The sequence below is a fragment of the Balaenoptera acutorostrata genome, chromosome 8, assembly GCF_949987535.1.
Source record: "Balaenoptera acutorostrata chromosome 8, mBalAcu1.1, whole genome shotgun sequence".
Lineage (NCBI taxonomy): Eukaryota > Metazoa > Chordata > Mammalia > Artiodactyla > Balaenopteridae > Balaenoptera > Balaenoptera acutorostrata.
In genome coordinates, this window is record NC_080071.1 from 33825641 (window position 1) to 33849044 (window position 23404).

The following is a 23404-nucleotide window of genomic DNA, read 5'->3' on the forward strand; positions in this document are numbered from 1 at the left end:
ACAGTAAAGATAAGTTTCACACCATTTAAACTGACACTTCCTAAACCCAGTGAAACATAGAAAACACTTATAATGGACACCTGTTAACTTTTCTACAGACATTCTTCAGAAAATCTTGCTCTTTCTTCAGACTGAGCTGTGTTAGTCAAATAAGCAGAGACCATGAATTGTAAAAGCAAAAAGAATTAAAAATATGTTTCCAATATTTTACTTTTAGTCATCAAAAGTGGTATTTCTAACATTGATATTTACTTTAGTAAGAATGTCTTTTCTTTACAGTTTAAAGGTTCACTTTTAAAATTTTTTTAATTTTTATGATCACTGATGACTTACAACTTTTCTTACTCTTTTCACTTACTCTTACTGATGGTTTTCATTTTATCATGAAATACTTAAATATTTCAAACAAAAAACCAGAGGTTGTTACAGACACCTTTTTTAAAAACATTTTTTATCAAATAGTAACCTTATGCCATATTTTTTCATATTTTCATTTTTTATATTTTCTAAAAAATGAAATTCTACATTTGAAGGCTCCTTGTTCCCTCCTTTATCTCATTCTTCTCTCCCCCTCCCCAAGATAACTCCTACCCTATATGATGTGGTTATCATTCCAACCCATTTTTTAAAAAATATGTAGATATGCATCCATCAGCACTATGTAGTGCTGATTTGCATGTTTTCAAACTTCACTTTACCATTCAGAATACTTTTTAAAACTGTGTTCTATAGCTTAATAAGTTTTGATGAATTGTGGGGGAAATGTATTGCTTTAAGGAATGGATAGCTGGTGAATTTGTATCTAGTGAATACATATCTTTAGGGCACAGCAAGGAGTACAGTATTTCTGTTCCTTTCACATTCTAAAGAAAAGGAAGTAATATTCCACCTGAATAAGTTCGTATTTGCCAGTAATTTTTTTTCCCTTCTGGAATTAAATGCATAACTCTGGGGACTTAAAAATGATGATTTGATAAGCTGTAATTTATACTGATGTGCTTCTACTCTTGTCATAAGTCTTTTCATCTTTTTGTATCTAGTGTTTAACCAGGGGGAAGAAGGCACCTCCTGGTACATTATTCTAAAAGGATCAGTGAATGTAGTCATTTATGGCAAGGTATATATATCTCTTTTTCTTTCTGAAACTTTATTATGCTCCATATACTAGTGGCTCTAAGTATTAACAACGTAATGCTACAATTAAACTTGCTACAACATCGTTACTCTATGCAGAAAAGACATTATAGCATCTCTAATCATAAATTATCTAAGTTATTATACTCAGAGTAGTACTGAACTTTCTGGGGCTCCTGGATTATAATGTATACATTTAAGTTAGGCCCTAGCCCAGATTACTCAATGAAAGAGAAATGAAACATTATAATGTAATTATGTGATTCCCCCCCACCCCTGCACTTGGCATCCCTGGGTACAGCCTGTTGATATATACAGTGTTTTAGGGGCGGGGGCAGGTGGGTGTTTGCTCCCTTTCAGGGATCACCTTCATCTGGATGTGTTGCTCTCTCCAGGGTGTGGTCTGCACGCTGCACGAAGGCGATGACTTTGGCAAGTTAGCGCTAGTGAATGATGCCCCGAGAGCTGCCTCCATCGTCTTGCGAGAAGATAACTGCCATTTCTTAAGAGTAGACAAGGAGGATTTTAACCGGATCCTGAGGGTGAGTCCAAGGTGAAGTGTGGCTGAGGGGTGTTCCATTTTCACTTTTGCCAGATAAGAAGAATGAGTGTAGTGTTAACTGAGCAGCACCGTGATTGATGAATGCTCTAGGGTCAAAGGGCCTTGCTTACAAACCTGGCATGTTCAGTGTGCTGGGGTGGGTTCTGGGGTCCAGAGGTGATGTTCCAGTAAAGCTGCAAATGTGCCGTGCTGTGCTGGACCAAATAACCCTGCACACACCTGAACTGGTCCATGAGCACTGAAGACAAATAGGGATGCCTTGGCAAAATGTCAAAGTCTCAGACATTTCTCTTTGCAATCCTAGGTTTCCCCTTTTGTGTCCTTCCCCACCTCCCTCTCCATGTCTTTCTCTATCCTAAACCTCCTGTCTCTTCCCAAATCTGAATCTTTCTCATATCCTCACACTCCCTCTGGATTTATTAAGTGACTACGTTTTAGTGGCAATTAATGTCCACCATGGTTACTCTAACCAAGCATTTTCATTTCAAGTGCTTTTTGTCAAATTGATTCACACTAAAGGAATTTCAGACTCTGGCGAGTAGGTGAAGAATAGTTGAGGTGGTAGGAGGAGCCATGAGATTGCACTTAGAGATGGCTCTGCAAATGGGCCTAATGGAAGCTTGTTAAAGTATTTGTGAGAGTGGGTGATGGTTAGAATAGATGGTCCCTAGGTTCTCCCCACCATCCAGCTCCTGGTCCCTTGGGAGGGACAACCCAGCTTTAGCTGGTGGAAGCCTGATTGTGGACCACTGGGCATGGTGATATTGTCCCAGCACCCCTGGCCTTTCAGGTGGCCCATGGTCTATCCCACCTCACCCAGAGAGACTGTTCCCTCCAGGATCACTTTGCTCTTTTCCCTTCCCTGCTGGCTCACAGAGCCGACTCCCTTCTATGCCTTTCCCAGCCTAAGCATCTTTCTCTCTCCTACCCTAAAATCCTAAATGCACCTTCTGTGCTTTCTGGTACAGTTGGCATTATTTGATGAAGATTTACAGTCTCGTTCCCATTCCTTACGTGTGGACACCTATTCCTACACAACCTTAAGCTTTTGCCTTTGGCAGCAAAATTTCTGGCAACAAAGTTTGTCTTAGGAATGCGTTCTCTTGATGCAAAAAAAGTTAAGTTAAAGATTAAAGCATTGACTAATATAGAAAAAACGCCACATGGAATTTGATTTGGTTTTTATCCAGTCTCTTAAAATAGGAACCAAATGAGGAGGAAATGTGCATTAAGTTTTTTTTAATAAATTATTTTTTCATGACATTGAAATTTGAACTTTACTCTTTTGGAAGTTTACACACATGGAGTTTGCACTCAGCCACAATTATTCTTTGAAAGAATCAGATTAGGACCATTATCATGGATGTAATTTATAAAATTATTCAAAATAACTGAAAAGTGTTCTTAACACATTTCAAACTGATAGTTTTTACAAGTCTTTTGATTAGAGGGAAAACATGCCACTCCTAAGAAAACTAAGTACCCTCAGAAGATAATCAGAATGAAAGAACTCTGCTGAAGCTGAGTGCTATTTGCCACATATATTTATAAAGAATAAGTGCATTGGCTCCGCCCTCTTTCCGCTGGACCACCCTCTCCCAAAGGTTTCTCTGAGCACACTCCTATCTCCCCAGCTGATTTTCTGCATCTCGGGTAACAGCAGAGTTTTAAAACCACGTGCCTCCAACCTCATCTGGTCCTTTCTCTGACCGTTCCAGCCCTTGACTTTGAAAATGACTTAATTTGTAGACGCAACAATTAGCATCACAAGCACCAAATGAGTTTCTGAAGCATCTGAAATTTTTTTCATTGTCTGAGAAAACGGCAGCATCTGTATGTGGTGTAATTTGTATTTGCAGGACGTTGAGGCGAATACAGTCAGACTTAAAGAACATGACCAAGATGTCTTGGTGCTGGAGAAGGTCCCAGCAGGGAACAGGGCTTCTAATCAAGGAAACTCACAGCCTCAGCAAAAGTAGGTTTGCATCCGACACTGCAATTGCCAGACTATGATTAACCTTTTCACATGGTATCATCATCTCTACAATAGCACGTTCTCCTTTTTTGTGGAAGACGGCAGTGTGTGTGACTTTTTTTTCTCTCTATTGACTAATCACACATCGTGTGCAGTATAATGTATCCGTTTCTGGCACTGCGTCGAGCTCGGTGCTGCCTAGAGTAATTCGGGGGAGAATACTCCCCCGCTGTAAAAACACTCCCTCTGTATGTGTGCAACTGTAATAGCTTGGAGCAGAAGGCAATAGCTTTGGAGAGAACAATGGGAATAGGAGTGCCAGGCAGCTCAAGGGATACGTAGGCCCCTGGGTGTGGAGAACCTTTGGTATTTGAATTTCATACGTAGGATTTCTCAAGAAGTGTTTTCATCGTGCTGTCAGAATGAGTGTCTTTGATGGAAACCCACACTTCAAATATAACACAGTCTATTTTTTTTTAATATTTATTTATTTAGGCTGCAACGGGTCTTAGTTGCGGCATGCGGGCTTCTTAGTTGCGGCATGCATGTGGGATCTAGTTCCCAGACTAGGGATCGAACCCAGGCCCCCTGCATTGGGAGCGCAGAGTCTTACCCACTGGACCACCAGGGAAGTCCCAACACAGTCTATTGACTGTGGCCTGGAAACATTCATTTGGCCTCATCCATACTTATTCCTGCTAACGTCCGAAGGGTATTTGCTTCACATTTAACATCAGGTCACCCATTTAACTTGACTCTTTTTCTGTATGTCTATGTTCGGTTCTATCTTTTGCTGCAACTTTTTACATTAGACTTCTCTTAATCAAATGTGTGAACGTTTGAATAGTTAGGGAAATTAGGAAATGTAGCTCTAAGAAATTATAAAAAATTACAGAATCTCATTTTTTAAGTAAACGTTAATTTTTAATCTTAGAGTAATAAAAACACCAATTCTGTAGGTAAAGAAATGTGGCCACAGACTATGTTGAAATGGAGTGCATCCCAAGTATTTTTCTTTTTTTGCCAAGTAAATGGGGTGTTCCCATTAATCAACACACTCACCATAAATGATGAGTTTTAATTGTTTAGACTGAAAGCCCAAGGCTCAGACGTTTCATCTGGATGAGTCCACATATCTGCAAAGAAGGCAGGAAGAAATATAATGTTATTGAAGAGCCATAGTATATCTTGCATATTTTATCTAATCCTTTTTACAACCCCTTTTAACAGATGATGGAAAAATTTAGGCTCCGAGAAGTGAGTTCCTTGCCCAGGATGACAACACTTTTAATGATAGAGCTTGCATTCAAGTCCAGCTTGACCAACTTCTGAGTCTATGCTCCTTTAGCCTCACAACTTACTCTAGCAAAATATGGTATATAGATACTCTCTCCTCAACACTATCTAGTAAACGTTGGAAAGCAATATATTTCAAAAGGGCTGACATAAAATAGACTGTATAAAAAACTATCCCTTCACTTACAAACCTATAAAGTTACCATCCAGAATTCTTTATTATTTTTCTATTTTTCACTACTATGCATTCTTGAAAAGTGTTCTTGCTCAAATGTTTTTCAGCAGTTGTCCTTCCAGCCCACAAAGGAGGATGAGAATGAAAACATTTTTTACGTGAAGTCTGGGACTACCCCCAGTGATTTTCTTTAGTGCTCTTAAGTATAACTAGACCATTTTATAGTGGTCATCTACATTCTTTAATAATGCCTCAGATGTCTCAGGAAAATTTTGCTACCTGAAAAAGTAAGCCTTAAATTCTTCATAACCTTAAAACATTTGACCAAGAGGGCCCCGGAGGCCCCCTTCCTTCACCTCTTTATGGCATGGTAAGGTGATCAAAAGTGTTTGCATGTTACAACAGCTTCCATTCAGAGTGCTCTCCAAATACAGATTTTTTTATGAAATCAAACTAAACGGAAAAGGAGAACCCACATGCATTAAATTTATTTTAGGCCTGGATCTGATTTCTGTTATATCTCCTTATTTGTGTCCTGTAGACCAATCTAAATTGCTTATATAATTCAAAGCCTCGTGCATGTTCACAGCACACCATTTAGGAAATATCAGGCATACACAGAAGTGCACCATGCCAACCATTCCCTGAAGAGTAAAAAGCCACTCTTTCTGGGCTTCCCTGGTGGCGCAGTGGTTGAGAATCCGCCTGCCAATGCAGGGGACACAGGTTCGAGCCCTGGTCTGGGAAGATCCCACATGCCGCGGAGCAACTAGGCCCGTGAGCCACAATTGCTGAGCCTGCGCGTCTGGAGCCTGTGCTCCCCAACAAGAGAGGCCGCGATAATGAGAGGCCCACGCACCGCGATGAAGAGTGGCCCCCGCTCGCCACAGCTGGAGAAAGCCCTCGCACAGAAACGAAGACCCAACACAGCCATAAATAAATAAATAAATAAATAAATAAAAATGTAAAAAAAAAAAAAAAAAACACTTTGAAATATTCTAAAAAAAAAAAAAAAAAAAAAAAAGCCACTCTTTCAAAGGGTTATTTTCCGTGTTGAGTTTTCCCGAGCCAGACCAGAGTTGAAGAGGGGGGCCATGTAAGTGAATTTTGGGCTGATGTTTTGGACAACTCGAAGAACATGACAACATCCATGTCTCTGGATGGACTTAAAATTTAGGATCCTTTAGGGCCCCTGTCTCCTCAGAAATTATCTTTTTTTCAGCTCAAAGAGGGTCACCATGTTGGTGCTGATAACGTTATTTTTCTGATTTACCTTTACCCTGAGAAATCCAGAATAGTTTATGCATATAGTTGGCCCTCTGTATCTGGGGGCTCCACACCCATAGATTCAACCAACCACAGATGGAAAATATTTGGGAAAAAAAAATTTTCAAAAAGTTCCCAAAAGCAAAACTTGAATTTTCCACACACTGGCAACTGTTTAAGTAGCATTTACACTGTATTTACAACTATTTACATAGCATTTACATTGTATTAGGTATTATAGGTAATATAGAGATGATTTAAAGTATATGAGAAGAAGTGTGTAGGTTATATGCAAATACTACGCCATTTTATATAAGGAACTCGGGCACCCATGGGTTTTGGTATCTGCGGGGGTCCTGGAACCGACCCCCTGCGGATACCGAGGGACGACTATACATTTTAAACTTTCAAAACTGCCTGACTCTCCTCAAGCCACTCAACTCTGAGTGTGATATTAAAATGTCAATAGCAAGACAGTATTTCTCATGATGGATAAACTATATGAAGCCCTCAAATATTTACCATTTTGGATATCTTCTGCTCTGTGGTTATGTGGTTTTAATAAGAGAGAATCTGAAATGACTGTTCTGTTTTAGTGATTGTGTTGCTTTTTCCTTAGACTATCAACCACCCAGTCGTTCAACTCCATCCTGTTTGCAGAAAGATAGTCTCTTTTAGGCACCATTCCCCACCTCTTTTTTTGTTCTGGATGCAGATAGACGTGTCCTCATTTCCAGACTTGGTGATAGAAAAAGATTTTCTCTCACAAGTTTAGAACCTCACAGCTTAGATAATATAACCAATCAGGGTTCTCTTTAACTTGGACTACAGTAACTTCTTCATGCAATAAACTGAAGAGAGCCCTACTGTCTGGGCTTCAAGTCTTCTCCATTTAAACAGAGGTCAAGCAGTAGGCACCTGGCAGTGTCCAGCCTGAAAGAAAGTAATAACATGTTTCAGCCAAGCCCAGAGCTGCCAGATAACAGGCCAGAAGCTCCCTGGCCCTCCCTCTTCAGAGTTCCTGGTCCTGAGAGATTACCAACCCCTGAATAGCCTTCTGTGGAGCTGAGAAGAGAGATAGGGTAGGGTAAGGCAGTTGTACCACTAGAGGAAGACTTTGGCAGCAAAAGACAGGTGCCCTGATGTCTGCAATTGACCAGGTGGGCAGAGAGTAGAGACGCCATTTTCTCTTACTAGTGAGCCGAGAGCATTCAAGGCTTGCCACCCAGGTAAGCCTTTATTCTTTTTGACCAGACAAAAACCCTAGCTAAGAAATGTCCTAACCAAGAACACCAGAATGGGAAGCCAGCCTTCTGGCTGCCCTCTCCAACTCCAGTTCCTTATTCGTGTGGCCAGATGCTGCTCCCTTCCAGGTCATCTTGGAAGGGTCATCAAAGAATCATATATTTTAGGAATTATTGAATGAACTCAGCAATTTTCTCCATTTAAGTATTGAAAGTCATTTATAGATTCGCCCTCTCCTTCCCTCAAAGAGTCATTGCGTATAAGAGGAAAAACCCTCATCTTCTATGCTGTTTACTTTGAGAAAAGGGTCATACTTTTCGGATTAAAGTAGTTTGTTTTGTTTTTTATCCCCTGGCTCTTCCTCTAGGCTCCAAAGCCAGATTCTTTCAAAGATTGAACTCTTCAGCTTCCTTTTGGTCCTGAGGGCGCACACGCACATGCACACACACAATAGGTTTAAGTAACAGTTACCTTCCAGATAGACTGCATTTGCTACCTCATTCAAAACCAGGGCTGCTTCACTCACTCCGTGTTCACGGGCACAGTGTCATATGTTGCATTGCCTCTTCTTCACTCCCTCAGGCAGGAGGTTAAGACCCTGAGATTTAATACATTAGAGATATTCTTGGGATCTCAACACACTTCCTCTAAGGTCTCAAACAGGCAGGGAAAGGGTATTGGTGAGGAGGCAAAAAAAACCTGAGTTCTCCTGGAGCTGAATTCTACCGCTGCTTTCTAAACACAAGAGAATTTTATTTTCATTGTTGTTTTTCTTCCCTGTCATTTTGCCCTAAGTGAAACGCCAAGCAGAAGAGCAAAGTCTACGTTTTGGAATAGGAGTACCCAGATCACAATGTATTTTGCCTATAGTTTTCACCCACTGTTTTTTACCGTCTTGAATATGACTTTGAAATAACCCACCTTCAATTTAAAAAATACATCCTCCCATGTTGATTGAAGAGCTTCATGGCTGGATCTTCTGATATGATGCCTAACGTCCCCCACCCTGCCAACTAATTGATATTTGACCTTGAAATAAGTTACATGGATGTTCCACTACTGATTTATTTCCTATTCAGATGCTACTGGGGTTTGTTTGCTCATTGGTGTTTTGGGGGTTTGTTTTCTTTTCTCTTCTTCTTAGCTGCATTTCCAAAGCACATACCAGTGTACGGTTGGGAAAGACAGAGCATTCCAGAAATAGGCAGGGGAATCCAGTGTGCGGTCGAAATTTTGCAACAAGTAACCCATATATGGATAATCTAGTTTACTGTCACTTCCCCTCGCCCTGAGCTGCCCTGGGATTTACATGTTCCTTTTCACTCCCCCTTGGAACAAGGCTGAAATGCCTCAGTTCCCAGCCTGCTAGAGCCACTCTCTAAGAAGTTTACTTTAGTCTCATGTAGGGAAAAAAGAATAACGTTTTAGTAACTACTTCAATTTGTGATGTTTCTGTTGCCTTCCTGTGTGACTTTGACAAGGTACATGATCCTTCTTACCTTACGGAGAATATGGGTCACAAGTTGAGTCCGTATGGTTCCCTGGGATCTCAAAAAAAAAAAACCCAAACAACGTAGATATGAAAAATGTTATATATTAATGATTTGCCCACTTTTGAAAAACTAATGATGGTTTTATTTCTTATCCAGGTATACTGTGATGTCAGGAACACCTGAAAAAATTTTAGAGCATTTTCTAGAAACAATACGCCTTGAGCCAGCTTTAAATGAAGCAACAGGTAAACACCTAGAACAGTTGTGTGTCTAGTAAATCCATGCAGAGCGTTGTAAAAAAAATATTCTGAGTTCATTCTCAGTGTGTGTAGTCACAGCAGTTTTAGAAATGGGTCACGTGTACGACCATTAGACGAGCAACCTCCTGACCCTCCTCTGCCGGCTCGCCCTGGTTGTGCTTTGTACACGGCTCAGTCTCATTCATAGATATTATGAGTAGCCTTCCAAAGGCATTTGTTAAGTTATCATTTAGATCCCACCTTCCGTAGGCACCTCTTAGGCTATAAAGGATTTGAAGCTGCCTCCATAAAAGGCACAACTGTGCTCCAACTGGGAGTAAAGTGGTTCTTTCTGAGATTCTTGGGCTGCCCCAGAGTGTAACGAAACACCACCTGTATTAGATTCCTAGGACCGCTATAACAAAGTGCCACAAACTGGGTGGCTTGAACAACAGAATGTATTGCTTCTCAGATCAGGAGGCTAGAAGTCTGAGATCCATGTGACGGCAGGGTCGGTTCCTTCTGAGGGCTGTGAGGGAGAATCTGTTCCATGCCTCTTGCCTAGCTTCTGGGGGTTTGCTGGCCATCTTTGGCATCCCTTGGCTTGTAGATGTGTCACTGCAATGTTCATCTTCACACAGTATTCTCCCTGTGTCTCTTCACATCGTTTTCCCTCTGTGCATGTGTCTCTGGGTCCAAATTTCCCCTTTTTATAAGGACATCAATCATATTGGATTAGGTCCCACATTAATTATCTTATCTTAACTTGACTACATCTGTAAAGACCTTATTTCAAACAAGGTCACATTCTGAGGTACTGTGAATTTGGACTTCAACGTATCTTTTTTGGGGGAAAAAATCAACTCATAATACCACCTTCCAGTGAACCAGTCTTGTTAACTAAGACACAGAGATTTGAGGGTAAATGAGATGAATCTCACCAATGAATTAAGTGTTCAGAGTTTGGTATCATTCTCCACTTTGGTCACCATCTTATGTGTGACTTTGGAACAGCCCACATTCATTTGCTACTGGCCTCTCAGAATAATGGGTTGATATTTTAAGCACACTGAACTCCATAGAAGAAGATTTCTCACTGGAAGAAGTTCAAAGACTTATCTAAAAAACTTAGTAGTAGTTCAAAGTCCAGTTCTGTCATCTTTGCAATATACTCAAGGTAAAGTTAACATTATTATGCCTCCTTAAAAGTATTTTACCACTGATTTACTTCTTATTTTATCTTCTCATTCCAGTTTCTCATTTTTTTATATACATTATCTAAGGTTTTTTATGTAGTGAATTAATTGGGGAGTAGTAGATAGAAAAGCCAGGATCTCTGGCTCCAGGGCAGCTATTTGCAGTTCAATATTTGTTGAGGATCTTGTTGGGCTGGTGCTAAGCTGGACGCTTAGGACAAGGCAGTGTGAACAAGAAACCACCCTCCTGTCCTCAGGAAGCTTATAACCTGCTACAGGACCTAAAGGAATGTGCAAACAACTTGATCATAAGGCTGAGGGGACCAGGCAGAGTGTCACAGAGGATACAGCCTTTGAAGTGGCCCTGAAGGAAGGCAGGTAACCAGTAACTAGAGACTGAGGACAAAGCCTTCCATCCTGAGGGGCAACATGAGTGCTGACCTAGAAAGTGACAAGGAGGACCAGGTGGTCTGTCTTTGCTAGACCATCGTATACAGAAGTGTCAGAAAGAAGGTAGCGTTTAAGAATTAGGGTCCAGATCTCAGAGCATCTTAAATGTGAAGCTAAGCCTTGGGAAGTGGTTGAAGATGTCTGAGCAAGGAGAACGTGATAAGATCTTTTCTTGAAAAAGGAAATCCTTGAGGGACCAGTTATGAGAGGATTGCTTGCTTCCAAGAGGCAAACATAACCTCAAAGAAACCAAATTTCTAGGACCCGAGGTCAGGAAAAATACAGATTTTTCCCCTCTGATTAACTGTTGCCCAGAATGTGTGATTGCATAATACAAGAAACAACATCTTCTCTAAAGTGAATATTGTCCAAAAAGGAACGTTCTGGTGCATTAGAGACTATGGAATCTAAGAAAAGATCTGTAAGATCTTTACTACCCACGAAGAACAAATATATTCTTCCTTTTAAAGTCACTTCTGAAAGAGGAGGGGACTGGATTATTGCTTCTTAAAAACTTGAAGCCCAGAAATCAGTGTATAGCGTGGCTGTCACTTACGATATGACTCCTGACCATTCCATTTTTTATATTAGAACTAAGTTCACATCATAATTTAATACCGAACTTTATTCCCTGCAGTTTTTTTCTGATTTTGTTATTCTTGCAAGTAATGTTCATGGATTGGATGAAAGAATAAATCTGTCTTTCTTATAATCAAAGATATGAATTACTATATGGTCATCCTAGACACTAAAAATAATCTTAGTTCAGCCCCATGAAACTCATGGATGCAGTGGGGTGGGAGACCCTTGGTGTTTTTGGATTTACAATACGAAAGAGATGTCAGAGTTGCCAGTGAAACTGGTTTACATCGTAGAAATGAACACCCCTGGGTTTGATAGTACATTCTCTTAGTTTACCCCAAAACATGTATTTTCTGCCTGAGACCTTTTGGTTTCCTAGACTTTCCACTTCTATGACCAGAATTAGTCCTTGAGTGACTTGGAAAATCATTTTCTAGTAGGAAATGATTTTTTTAATCAGTTCTCAAGAGTTACTGCTTATGAGCAGAGAATAAGAAAGCCACATTGAGGTGTGGGTGCTGGGTGATTACCATGCTGATTGACAGTCTTGCCAGCCTTGGAGCACGCTACTCAAAACTCTGCTTTAGCAAAATTTAAATTACTTTATAGCACAGGCCTCTGGGAGCCTTATAAGCAAGCATTTTCTCTCCTATCCTCAGAGAAATCCTTTATATCTAAAACATATAAAGATGACCCTAGATGTTAAACTCAGACATGCCAATGAACATCCTTTCATACCTAAGAAAAAAAGTTCCATACAGCTTCTGTCTGACACCGCGCCATCTTCTGTGGCCCAGTATAATGGGACTGAAATCACTAGTAACACCTAGTGACAACAACTTTGGATTACACTCATCACCTATATTTAAATGAGTATAATGGTATTATGTGACGTGATAGATATGTTAAGTAAAGCTAAGGTGGTAATCATATTGCAATATATACATGTATCAAATCAACCCTTTGTGTATCTTAAACTTACATAATCTATGACAATTATATCAATTTTTAAAAAATACGTATAACGGTTAAACCTTTAGTCACTGATTCCAACTTTGATAGTATTTGTTAATTTAAAACATAGACATTGAAAATTCAATATATATAGTTAACGATTTTCATATTTCTCACCCTTTTCTATTAGAAAAGTTATGTGAGTTTCACAAATCTCAGCCATGGTAGTTCATTTTTAATTGAAAACCCCCATAAGCATCTTGGATTCCAAAGCTTTAACTTGTGTACTCCTAACGCTTTTAGATCTGTCTTTATGTGCTTTCCCATTAAGGCTGCCTGAATAATACAGTGTTTGCAATGAAGAACCAGCATCAAATTCAAAGTGAAGCTTATTTGGGGGGACTTGCCTTATTTCTTTTGCCATCTCCCCACTTACCTATCTAAAAATAGCTCCAAATATAGGACATACACCATTTTAATCTACTGGAGAGCTTTTGTTTTGCTTCAATTGCTGCTCACAGCCTTTATCTTGTCTTTTTTTTTTTTTTTCCTGCTTTTGTTTCCCTCGCCAGTTCTCTGCTCTTACCACCTCCTTTTTCTGTAATTCTATCACCCTTTCATCTTTTATTGCTCCTTCTGGAAATAGAAAGTGAAAAAGAAATAAAGGAAAAGAGATATTGACAAAAGACAGGTGGTGTAAAATGGACAAAGAAATGACCATGTCCTAATCCTGCATACATGGTACTGCCCATGTGTGGCTCTTTAATTTTATATATATATTTTTTAATTAATTGTGGCTCAGGTGACCAGTGTCATTATTACAAGTCTGTCTCTTTTAAAAACTACGATACGTTTTGTCCATTGTCCTAAGAAATTGAGTTTTGATCTCAAGCTCTGTGAATCGTATTATTTTTATATGCAGTGCTTCTTCGTACAGTAAAACCACAATACCCCAAGCCGATGTGTAAGAACCACTGGCCAAGAACAAATGAATAGATACTCTGGCTTTCCTAAACATTTCTACAGGAATCTAATTTCCTTTTCTGCTTTGTTTTGCCCCCCTGCAGATTCTGTTTTAAATGACTTTGTTATGATGCACTGTGTTTTTATGCCAAATACCCAGCTTTGCCCAGCTCTGGTGGCCCAATATCCTTTTGTTGTGAGAAGTCCGTTCCCTCGACAACACCCCACACATATACAGCCATTATCTCATTGCATGCTCTCCAGGTAAGTCATAGCTCGGGCAGAATTGTGCTTTCCGCCCTTGTCGAACTCTGAAACATCAGCAGTTTTTCCCTCGCACAGGTCTCCAGCTCTCCCTGGCATGGTTTTGCTCTGCCACGTTTAAGGATTTCCTCCTTATTCCCTGTGCAGGGAAAAGTGCGCCAGTTTACCCTTATAAGGAAGATAATGCTGATGGGAAATATACATACCTGGGAGGTGGGCCAGAGAAGGCTATGGTGAACAATATTATTAGGGAATATTATTAGGGATAGTTTCCTAAGCTTGGAGACAGACTTTGTACCTCTTTCAGGATACCTGGCAGGCTGGACGGTGATGTGTTTGTGTCCCTCTAAGCTGTAGTATTAATCAGAACACTAACCTGCTGAGATATATACAAGTTATCGTTGGGAGGTCACTTTTCTTTCACATTCGCCCTAGTCCACCCTATTCTCTAGATACCGAAATGTATTCCTTTGTGGCTATTTTTATTATTATCCCATTGACTTATGTCAAAGATGTAAAACTTGAAATTCTAATGGCAGTTCCTCTAGGTAGCTTCGTACCGAGCTTGTTTGGGGGCAGCTTTTCAATAGTCTATTGAGTTGACCAGTGGGTGCACAGTGTCTGGCACAGAGGGAACATTCAGAAGACAGAAGTTGAATAAAAGGAGTGAATATTATGAATGAGTTACACCCTCAACTTTGGCAGAATGTGAAAGTATATTTTCCAATTCTGCTTTATTTTTAAAGCAGCAAAAAATTAGGCCCCCAAATACTTTGGCCTTCTTGAGCAGCGAAATATATTGAAGGAGAATGGCTCTCTTTTCTCTGAGCAACCCAATCAATGTGGCATGTTTTCCTTTTTCAGAATTATAATTGCCCTACCTGATTCTCATTTTCTTGTTCACCCATAATTCTCTTTGAAGTCAACAGAATGCGTGAGGATAGGAGATTGGAGTTGAATGTGCTATTCAGAGGATGCTGCAAGAGTGAGATTTGGGTGTTTATTTGCCTGGAAAATATCTTTCCAAGTAATGACAGCTTAATGAGACTTAAATATATTACATATTCTTTCTGGCTCATATTTAGTTTTTCTCAAGTAAAATTAACACATTCAGGATCTCTCTGTGCTCTTTAACTCCATACATAGTAATCATTATTAGACCTTTGAGATTTGTTGGAAGGAAAAAATAAAAACCACCATTGAGTTTAGATTTTTTTTTCCCCCCAACAGTTAGCATGTTGATAAGCTTAAGGCAAACAAAACCAAAAGAAGGGTGAGAGAACGTAGTGGGCCAAGTCATATCTTTACAACTCAAAGCCCCAAACATTAAGCTTATATTCTTCTGGCAAATTCTGATTTCTTATTAGCTTATTCTCCTTCAGAATTGATTGAGAACATTCATAGCACTGACCTCTGTTCTTAAAATAGAAGATCCTAGAGGGAGAGTCTATGCCATGCCCCGGTAGGAATGTGGCGGGGATAATGTTGCAGGGAGGAGGAGAAGGCAGGAAAGTGGACAGTAGAATCAAGGGAGGCCTGTGATATCCAATCCTAATTCTTTCCTCAGAGATGGAAGGAATCAGGCTGGTCGGGTATCATCTACGCTACCTAGTGCCCTCAGACCACCTCCTTCACACCCCGCCCTTTGAGAACTTAGATTCTCTTAATCGTTCTATTTTGAATCAACTCTTTCTTTAAGTGTCAGGCACCACTGACCCATATTATACTACTTTATCCTTACAGGCCTCTATTGGGTTAGTATCAGCTTTATTTTACAAACGAGGATTCTGAGGCAAAAACAAACATAACCCAAGGCAAGTGGCAGAACTAGGATTTATCCAGGTCTTAGGATTCCAAGCATGGGGTGTGTCACTTTTTTTTTCTTCACAACTTATTTCTTTAAAAGCTTATCTTTTAATTAGAGTTTAAGAACATTTCTTGGTAATGTATTGCATGCATGATACATGTTTATCTATGCTTCAGTTGGCTAAAAACCAAAGTGGCCCAAATAAATAGTGTCCAATAGAACTTTTTGCAGTGATGGAAATATTATATATCTGTGCTAGTCCAGTAGCCACTAGCCTTGAAATTGGCTACTATGACTGAGGAACTGAATTGTTAATTTTATTTAATTTCTATTAATTTAAATGTAAATAGCCAGATGTGGCTAGTGGCTGCCATATTGGACAGCTTAAGTCCAGTCCTTAGATACTGGGAGTAAAACAAGAATTACTGTCCTCTAATGCCTAGAGAAAGCATGCCAGGGAGGCCAGGAACTTACCCTGCTGCAGGCAAGCGAATGGAAAGGGCTCTATCCTTGAAAGTCACATATGTGTAAGTGTGTTTATATCATGCTAAAGACTCAAGTTTTAGTCCCTTTGCCTCCAGGGAGATGTTATATAGGCTTCTTATGTAAGCTCCTTTTTTTTGGTCATAAGTAACATAAACCAACTGTGAGTGACTTAGGGAATAAAGGAATTCATCAGAAGGATGGGGTAACTCAGAGAACTGAAGGAATCCTTAAAGAGTCCAGACCTTAGAAGGGAACCTTGGGGGTAGCAACTAAGGAACAGCTTTTAGAGTAAATCTACTGCAAACATCCTGGGCCCTCACCTCATTCCCACATCCCTGGGAATAGCTTGAGTCACTGCCGATGTCTTGGTCAAAGAAAAGCAAAGCACTTTACTGGACAGTTTTATAGAGACTACCTGTAAAGAAAAGTAGAGAAAGTGGAGAAATAGACAATGAACCGTCAAAAAAAAAAAAAAAAAAACACACATATAAACTGCTTAGCACCATGTCCTCATGTGACAGGGAGATAGAATGTAAAACGGAACAAGTGGGCTAATACCCATGTTGTTATGGGGTTTAGGGATAGTAAAATATAATACTTAACCACGTTCCATTAAAGCACTTATACTGAGTGAGTTGATTTGGCTGAGTGTTCTTAAGTACTTAATATGTGTGACTTTTCATAGCAGCCCTATGAAGAAGTCAGTGTTTTCACTGCTCTTTTTCCAAATCAATAAACTAGGATAATGAAAAATTATGATTTGCTCAGAGAAAGGTAATTACTAGTACAGAAAAGATTCGAGCCCTGAGCCACTGGCGGCTATTTCTGTCCTTAATCCACATTGTATGTCTCCTCCAATTTTGCTTTTAGCACAGAAGAAGATGGTAAAACTCTGTTTAACATGAATATTTCAGGCCTTTTATGTGCTAATGAGAGAGACTCTCTATTCATTAGATATGCTTGGGACATGAGTTGGCCTGATGAATACAAGTGCTTTTTTTTTTTTTTTTTTTTTTTTTTTTTTTTTTTTTTTTTTAAGAAGCAGCACTTCTTTTATTTATTTATTTGTTTATTATTTTTGTCTGTATTGGGTCTTCGGTTCGTGCGAGGGCTTTCTCCAGTTGCGGCAAGCGGGGGCCACTCTTCATCGCGGTGCAGGGACCGCTCTTCATCGCGGTGCGCGGGCCTTTCTCCATCGAATACAAGTGCTTTATAATGAGTTTTTTAAATTATATTTGTTCAGTTTCTGTACTTTTCATCTCTAGTTTCTTTCATCTTTTTAAAATCTGTACTTAGGATTCAGTTCAATTTTCCATTAGTCTTTAAAAAGAAAATTAAAACCCCCTATAACCCTACCAGGTATTACTATGGTTCACATTTTGGTATGTATCCTTCCAGTCTTTTTTCTATACATATAGATACATGCTTTGAAATATAAGAATGGGGTCATACGCTAAATAATTGTGTATGCTTTGTTACTAAACAAACAGAGCCATTTCTCTCCCATTAATTTTTTTCACACCATTTTTCTAAATATAGATAGCTTTGTCATCCTTAAAAATAGAACCATTCTCATTGTAAAAAATTCAATTTACAGAAAAAGAGAACAAAATTCACCTGCTATCTCACCATTGTATTATGAAAAAGCTTTCAGGAATTATATACGTGTATAATTTTATATAAGTGAGATCATGTTGTATATGCTTTTTAAAAATATGTCTTTTTTCACTTAACAGTATGTTGTGGATATCTTTTCAAATCAGTATATACAAATAAAACTACATCATTTTTTCCAGATAATTCCACAAACACTGAACACTTACAATGTTATACAGTGCTGGACAACAAGGTGACGAGGATGCATGAGAATAACATGTTATCATTTTTATTGAATCACAATCTTATATGGTAGATATGTCATAATTAATTTTCTTAGCCTCTTCGTATTGAATATTTAGATTATCTCCACATTTTTTCCTATAACAAACACAGTGGGATGAATCAGCATCCTTCCAGCTAAACCTTTGCCCACATATATTCCTTACTTTAAGTTTCTAAATGTAAGCAAGGAATACGGAATATTTTAACGCTTTTGATGTTTATTGCTGAATTGCTGTCCTATTGTTTTAATTTTGTGTTTTATGGTTAAACTCTGCCTTCTTTTTGTCTGTATAAATGCAGGCAAAAGTAAAGGAGCTGTTACAGTGGAGGATTACTGGACTGAATGTCAATATTATGACATAGTATGAGTGTGTTTCATGTTTCGTAATTGCAATCATTGTTGCTTTTGTTGTGGTCATCCATGTACAATGCTTGGTGTCAGTCTATTTATCTCTTGTAAAAATAAAATACAGTGTGTGTGTGTGTGTGTGTGGAAAAAAAAAAATGCAGGCAGGCCTTCAATTCAGTTAAGTGATCACAACTAAGTTAATATTATTTTGAATTTTAATAAATGTATCCTTGATTCAGAGCATTTCCACATCATTTACTTTATCTTTCCAACACCAGCCCCCACATGTGAGGCAAAAAAGGCACTGGTATGATATTTATTTACATTTTGCAAGGCACTCAGAAGCCAAATAACCACCTAAGATTCCACATATACTAACAGATGTTTGGAGAAACTCCGTGTAGCATTAATGTAATTCCAGTTGCAACGGACATTGTATTTGAGTCCCCACCATCAGTGCCGTCTCAGGTGGTCAGTCTAGCTGGTCATGGTAATTGGCTGCCTTTGACCGTGATTGGCTCTCTCGTTGCAGGCCCAATGTAGACAGGGCCAATGAGATTCAAAGAGAGGCTTCCTGGGGCTTCTGAGTAAAAAGCAGTTAAGAGAACAGGAACAAAACAGAAACGGACTCGCAGACTTTGAGAACAAACTTATGGTTACCAAAGGGGGCGGTGACAAATTAGGAGTATGGGATCAACAGATATAAACTACTATACATAAAATAGATAAGCAATAAGGATTTACTATATAGCACAGGGAATTCTAGTCAGTATCTTGTAATAACATATAATGGAATATAAACAGAAAAAAATAACTGAATCACTATGCTGTACACCTGAAACAAACACAATATAGTAAATCAACTATACTTTAATAAAAAAGAAAGAACAGGCAGTCTGTTGCCCCAAGTGCCTGTGGCAGCCGTCCTACAACCATTAGGGCAATAAGCCCTATGACAAAGCTGAGATGAGTTGAGCGTCAGGGAAAAAATGAAGTCTATGATGACATCATTGCACTTGGACCAATCCTGAAGCTTACCCTACCGATGTCAACAAATAATACAACAATACTATCTGTTCTCAACAACAATCTGTTGTTGAGAACAGATTTTTTACTTCAGCTGAAAGAATCTTAAGTGATAAATGGTTTATATTTAAATTTATAAAAATTTAATTACAGCAATAATTTTGGTCAAATATTTTCTCTTAGTATCCTAATTTCTTTTGGCTTAGTATTGAACATGAATTTTATGCTTCTGGCATGGAAATAATTTAGTTTCTTGAATTAAAAAGAAAATATGGAATACAGATTTGCCACTAAGTTTTAGCTAAAACTGCCTTTGTATGTATTACGTCCCTTATACAGAAACAAAGTAAACACAATAGCTTTCGTTACTGAAAAGGCAGTCTCCATCCTTTATTTCTCTGTAAAAATGACCTGGGGGTATTCTCTTTATAAGTTGACTTGGGTTCTCTAAGAGGAACATTTACCAAAATTTGTAAATCAGGATTTACAAAAGAGCATCAGATTCTTAAAGCCATGTTTTTAGGAATATTCTTGGCATTTCTAAGGAAGATTGTCAGCTTAAATTTTGTTGAAGCCAAATTTTACCATTTTAGTCCTTTACTTGGTTCCAAAAAGTGTTTGATCCATGTGGCACTATAAGAACAATTTATCTCTGCAGATATGCAATTTCAGAGTTTATTTCCAATAAGGAAGGCTTGGTTTGATGATGGTATGAACATGGTATCCTCTTTCCAAGAAAATGACTGTATTATCAGATATTCTACAAAGTATTTTATATACATTTTCTCAGCTTCATATCAACACTGTGAGATGTGTACTCTTTTTGCATTAAGGAAGTGAGACTGAGCAGATAAATAATTTGCCCCAAGTTACATAGCTAGTAAGGGTTGGAACAGTATTTGAACCCAAGCAATTGTTGCATTAGGCCAAGTCCTAACTGACCTGCTATGAGTACAAACCCCTGACTAAAACTAAAAAGAATAGCCAAGAACTAAAGGCTTCTAAAACTGCAGAGAAGTCTGAAAATCAGTGAGGAAAAAAAATATTCTGAGCAAGAAAATGGGAGGCAGAAAGAGCTCATGTGAGCTCCAAGTTAACAGGTGCACACAAACACAGGAGCAGCTGTGTTGGTAGGAATAGCATCACAGTGTTAAACTCAGAAATGCCTGGTCTTATGAAAAATTCCAAAGCCATCCATTTAAAGATTTTGAATTATTTCCAGAGGTGGATCAGTGATAATGATGATCGATAACCTTTAACTGAGTACCTAATATGTCTCAGATACCATTCTACATGGTTTACCACCAGTATTGCCTCGTCCCCTTCTTAACAGCAACCCTGTGAAGTTTACTGATGATGGAGAGACTGAGGCTCTAAATGGTCAGTTAACTGACCAAGGGTCTCACAGTCGATAAGTGGGGAAGCCAAGAGATGAACCCAGATGGTCTAATTCCAGAACTTGAATTCCCAAGCACATGCTGCACCAAGGAAGGAGGAGACTTGGTGCTCAGGATGTGGGGATGCTCCACAAAGTCAAGCAGGGTAGTAAAGAGGCCCACAATACAGTAGGAAAAGCAAGAGCTCTGAAGTCAGAAGACCCACGTTTAAGACCTGCATCTTGAAACCTATATTACTTGGCAATTATCCTTAACCTCTCTGTACCCCATCTATATAATAGGGGTAATTATACCTGCCCTACCCACCTCACCAAGTTTTTGCCAAGATCAAATAAGACTATGTGTGGGAAATACATTATAAACCTTAAAGCCCTGTGTAAATATTGCCCCCTATAAATAAATGATTGTACCATCAGGAGAGGAATATGGCAGAAGAAGAGAATGTGCAAAAGCTTTGTCTAGTCAGTGGGCAGATGACCCCCAAAGTTTGTTTTCAGCTTCAAGCAGAGATCTTGTATGCAAAGCAGGGTTTTAAAAAACAACAACATTGAAGAGTATCAGTTTGAATGTTGATAAGTGTTTTATAAATAGCTGCATAATTAGCATGTACTTACTGCAAAAAGTATACATAATCTTTTATTCCCTGTTGTAGGCTGTAATGAATCTGCTGCCTCTACATCCTAGGAGGTTTTCACTTACTTTCCGCATGATAATTTTAATACATGGAACCATTATTAGCTGAATTAAGAATAAGTAAATGAGCAGTAAAAAAAAAAAAATACAGAAAAATTACAGGTGCCTGTGGTGAGTAAGATAATAACTAGGTAAAAATATATGAAATAATTACAGTGTTTGAACGGCAGAGCCGGCATGAGGAAAATGCCTCAGTGGAATACTAAACCTGCTGTTGGCAGGGTAGAAAGACTCTGTGGCCTTTACCTCTTCTGATTCTCAGCCCTAATACCTCACTGAAAACAGATCCAATTTGTCCTCATCCATGTTTATATGATGTCAAAGGGGTTGGTCCACTTCAATAAAGATTTAGTCATTCTGAAAGCCTGTGGTCCTATTGACTAAATACCCAATAACTAAAAGGTTCTGTTTGAAAGATGTACCAGATTTTGGTATTTGTTGTAGACTTAGTCAACCTGGTAACATTGAATATGAACTTATTTAGAATGTATCTATGATCTGCATTTGATATCTTGACAAAATGGAATTTCAGGTAATTTAGATAAAGAGTTTTAAAGAGCTGTGATATTTTTGGGGAAAAACAGTTTAAAGAATATTCTATTATATGTAGCACTCCAAACAGTGTCTTTGAATAGTTTAAGGTGAACATTTGAGTTGAAAAAAAAAAAAAACATTTTTATCTTTCACGTGCCCAGTCCTTGATTAGGAAATGTAGAGATTCACGTTGAATTTGAGACATGGTTCCTGCAGTTAAGGATTCTCTTTTTTGTATTTGTTTCTTTTTTTATTGAAGTATAGTTAATTTACAATGTTGTGTTAGTTTCAAGTGTACAGCAAAGTGATTCAGTTATAGATATATATGTTCTTTTTCAGATCCTTTTCCATTATAGGTTATTACAAGATACTGAGTATAGTTCCCTGTGCTATATGGTAGGTCCTTGTTGATTATCTGTTTTATATATTGTAGTGTGTATATGTTAATCCCAAACTCCTAATTTATCTCTCCCCCTGCCCCCCCACCATCCCCTGTGGTAGCCATAAGTTTGTTTTCTATGTCTGTGGGTATATTTCTGTTTTGTATATAAGTCCATTTGTATCTTTTTTTTAGATTACACATACAAGTGATATCATATGATATTTGTCTTTCTCTGTCTGACTTACTTCATTTTAATATGATAATCTCTAGGTCCATCTATGTTGCTGAAGGATTCTGATTTAATACTCTTGGATGGTGAAAAGTCGTATTACCATAATGAGGAACCTCAAATTAGGATTTGAATCATCAGTAGTTTAAGAATGTCTGGTCTGGTTAGAAGTGGAGAGCCACTGCTTTCTAAATCAACAGACGTTGGACAAGAGAACTGGTTGAATATATATAGCAGAGACGGTCTAGTTCAGACATTAGGGATCCTGCTTCGCTGACTCTAAGATGGTCAAGGCTGCAACAATTAACTCTTGGTTTTCTGTATGTGCTTTGTCTTCTTTGAGGGCTTTTGGGGATCAGTTCTACATCTCAGATGGATTTCCCTGTTATCCAACAAACTGCTAGGTCACCTAATTCTGCTGCATAATATATGTTTGGATAAAGAAATAATAATATTAGATAAACACAATAACATAAACAAGTCAACGGAGTACTGGGGCAGGAGGTAAGAGAACTGAGTTCTAGTTGGAAGAATTCCATTGATAAATTCAGAAAAATCACTTCACCTCATTCTACCTGTTCCCTTACCTCTGAAAATGGTGGAGTTGAAGGAGATAAAATCAAAGCTCAGATTCTATGATTCTGTGAATCATCTGAAATCAACTCAGTATATGACTGATGAGTTTGGCCACTTTGACTATTATGGCCTTTTCTTAATTGTGTTAAAAGTAACAATTAAGGGAATAATTCCAGATTCTCTTACAGACTGTAAACTAGCACTTTATGAGGTACCAGAATCAGATACCAGAACCATGTTATCTTTCTGT

The 23404-nt window shown here is 38.6% G+C and overlaps 1 protein-coding gene across 7 annotated transcripts in view; it reads left to right on the plus strand.

Moving 5' to 3' along the window:
- RAPGEF4 (Rap guanine nucleotide exchange factor 4) overlaps positions 1-23404 on the plus strand; it is a 311598-nt gene that overhangs the window by 249447 nt on the left and 38747 nt on the right. For all 7 annotated transcript variants that reach the window (XR_009009047.1, XM_057551327.1, XM_057551325.1 and 4 more), the window contains 5 exons: positions 1041-1117; positions 1530-1676; positions 3556-3671; positions 9303-9391; positions 13635-13713. Coding sequence is in view for 6 of the 7 variants with exons in the window: in XM_057551327.1 (XP_057407310.1) it covers positions 1041-1117; positions 1530-1676; positions 3556-3671; positions 9303-9391; positions 13635-13713 (508 nt within the window). In the remaining variant the exon portion in view is untranslated. The remainder of the gene's footprint in view (positions 1-1040; positions 1118-1529; positions 1677-3555; positions 3672-9302; positions 9392-13634; positions 13714-23404) is intronic.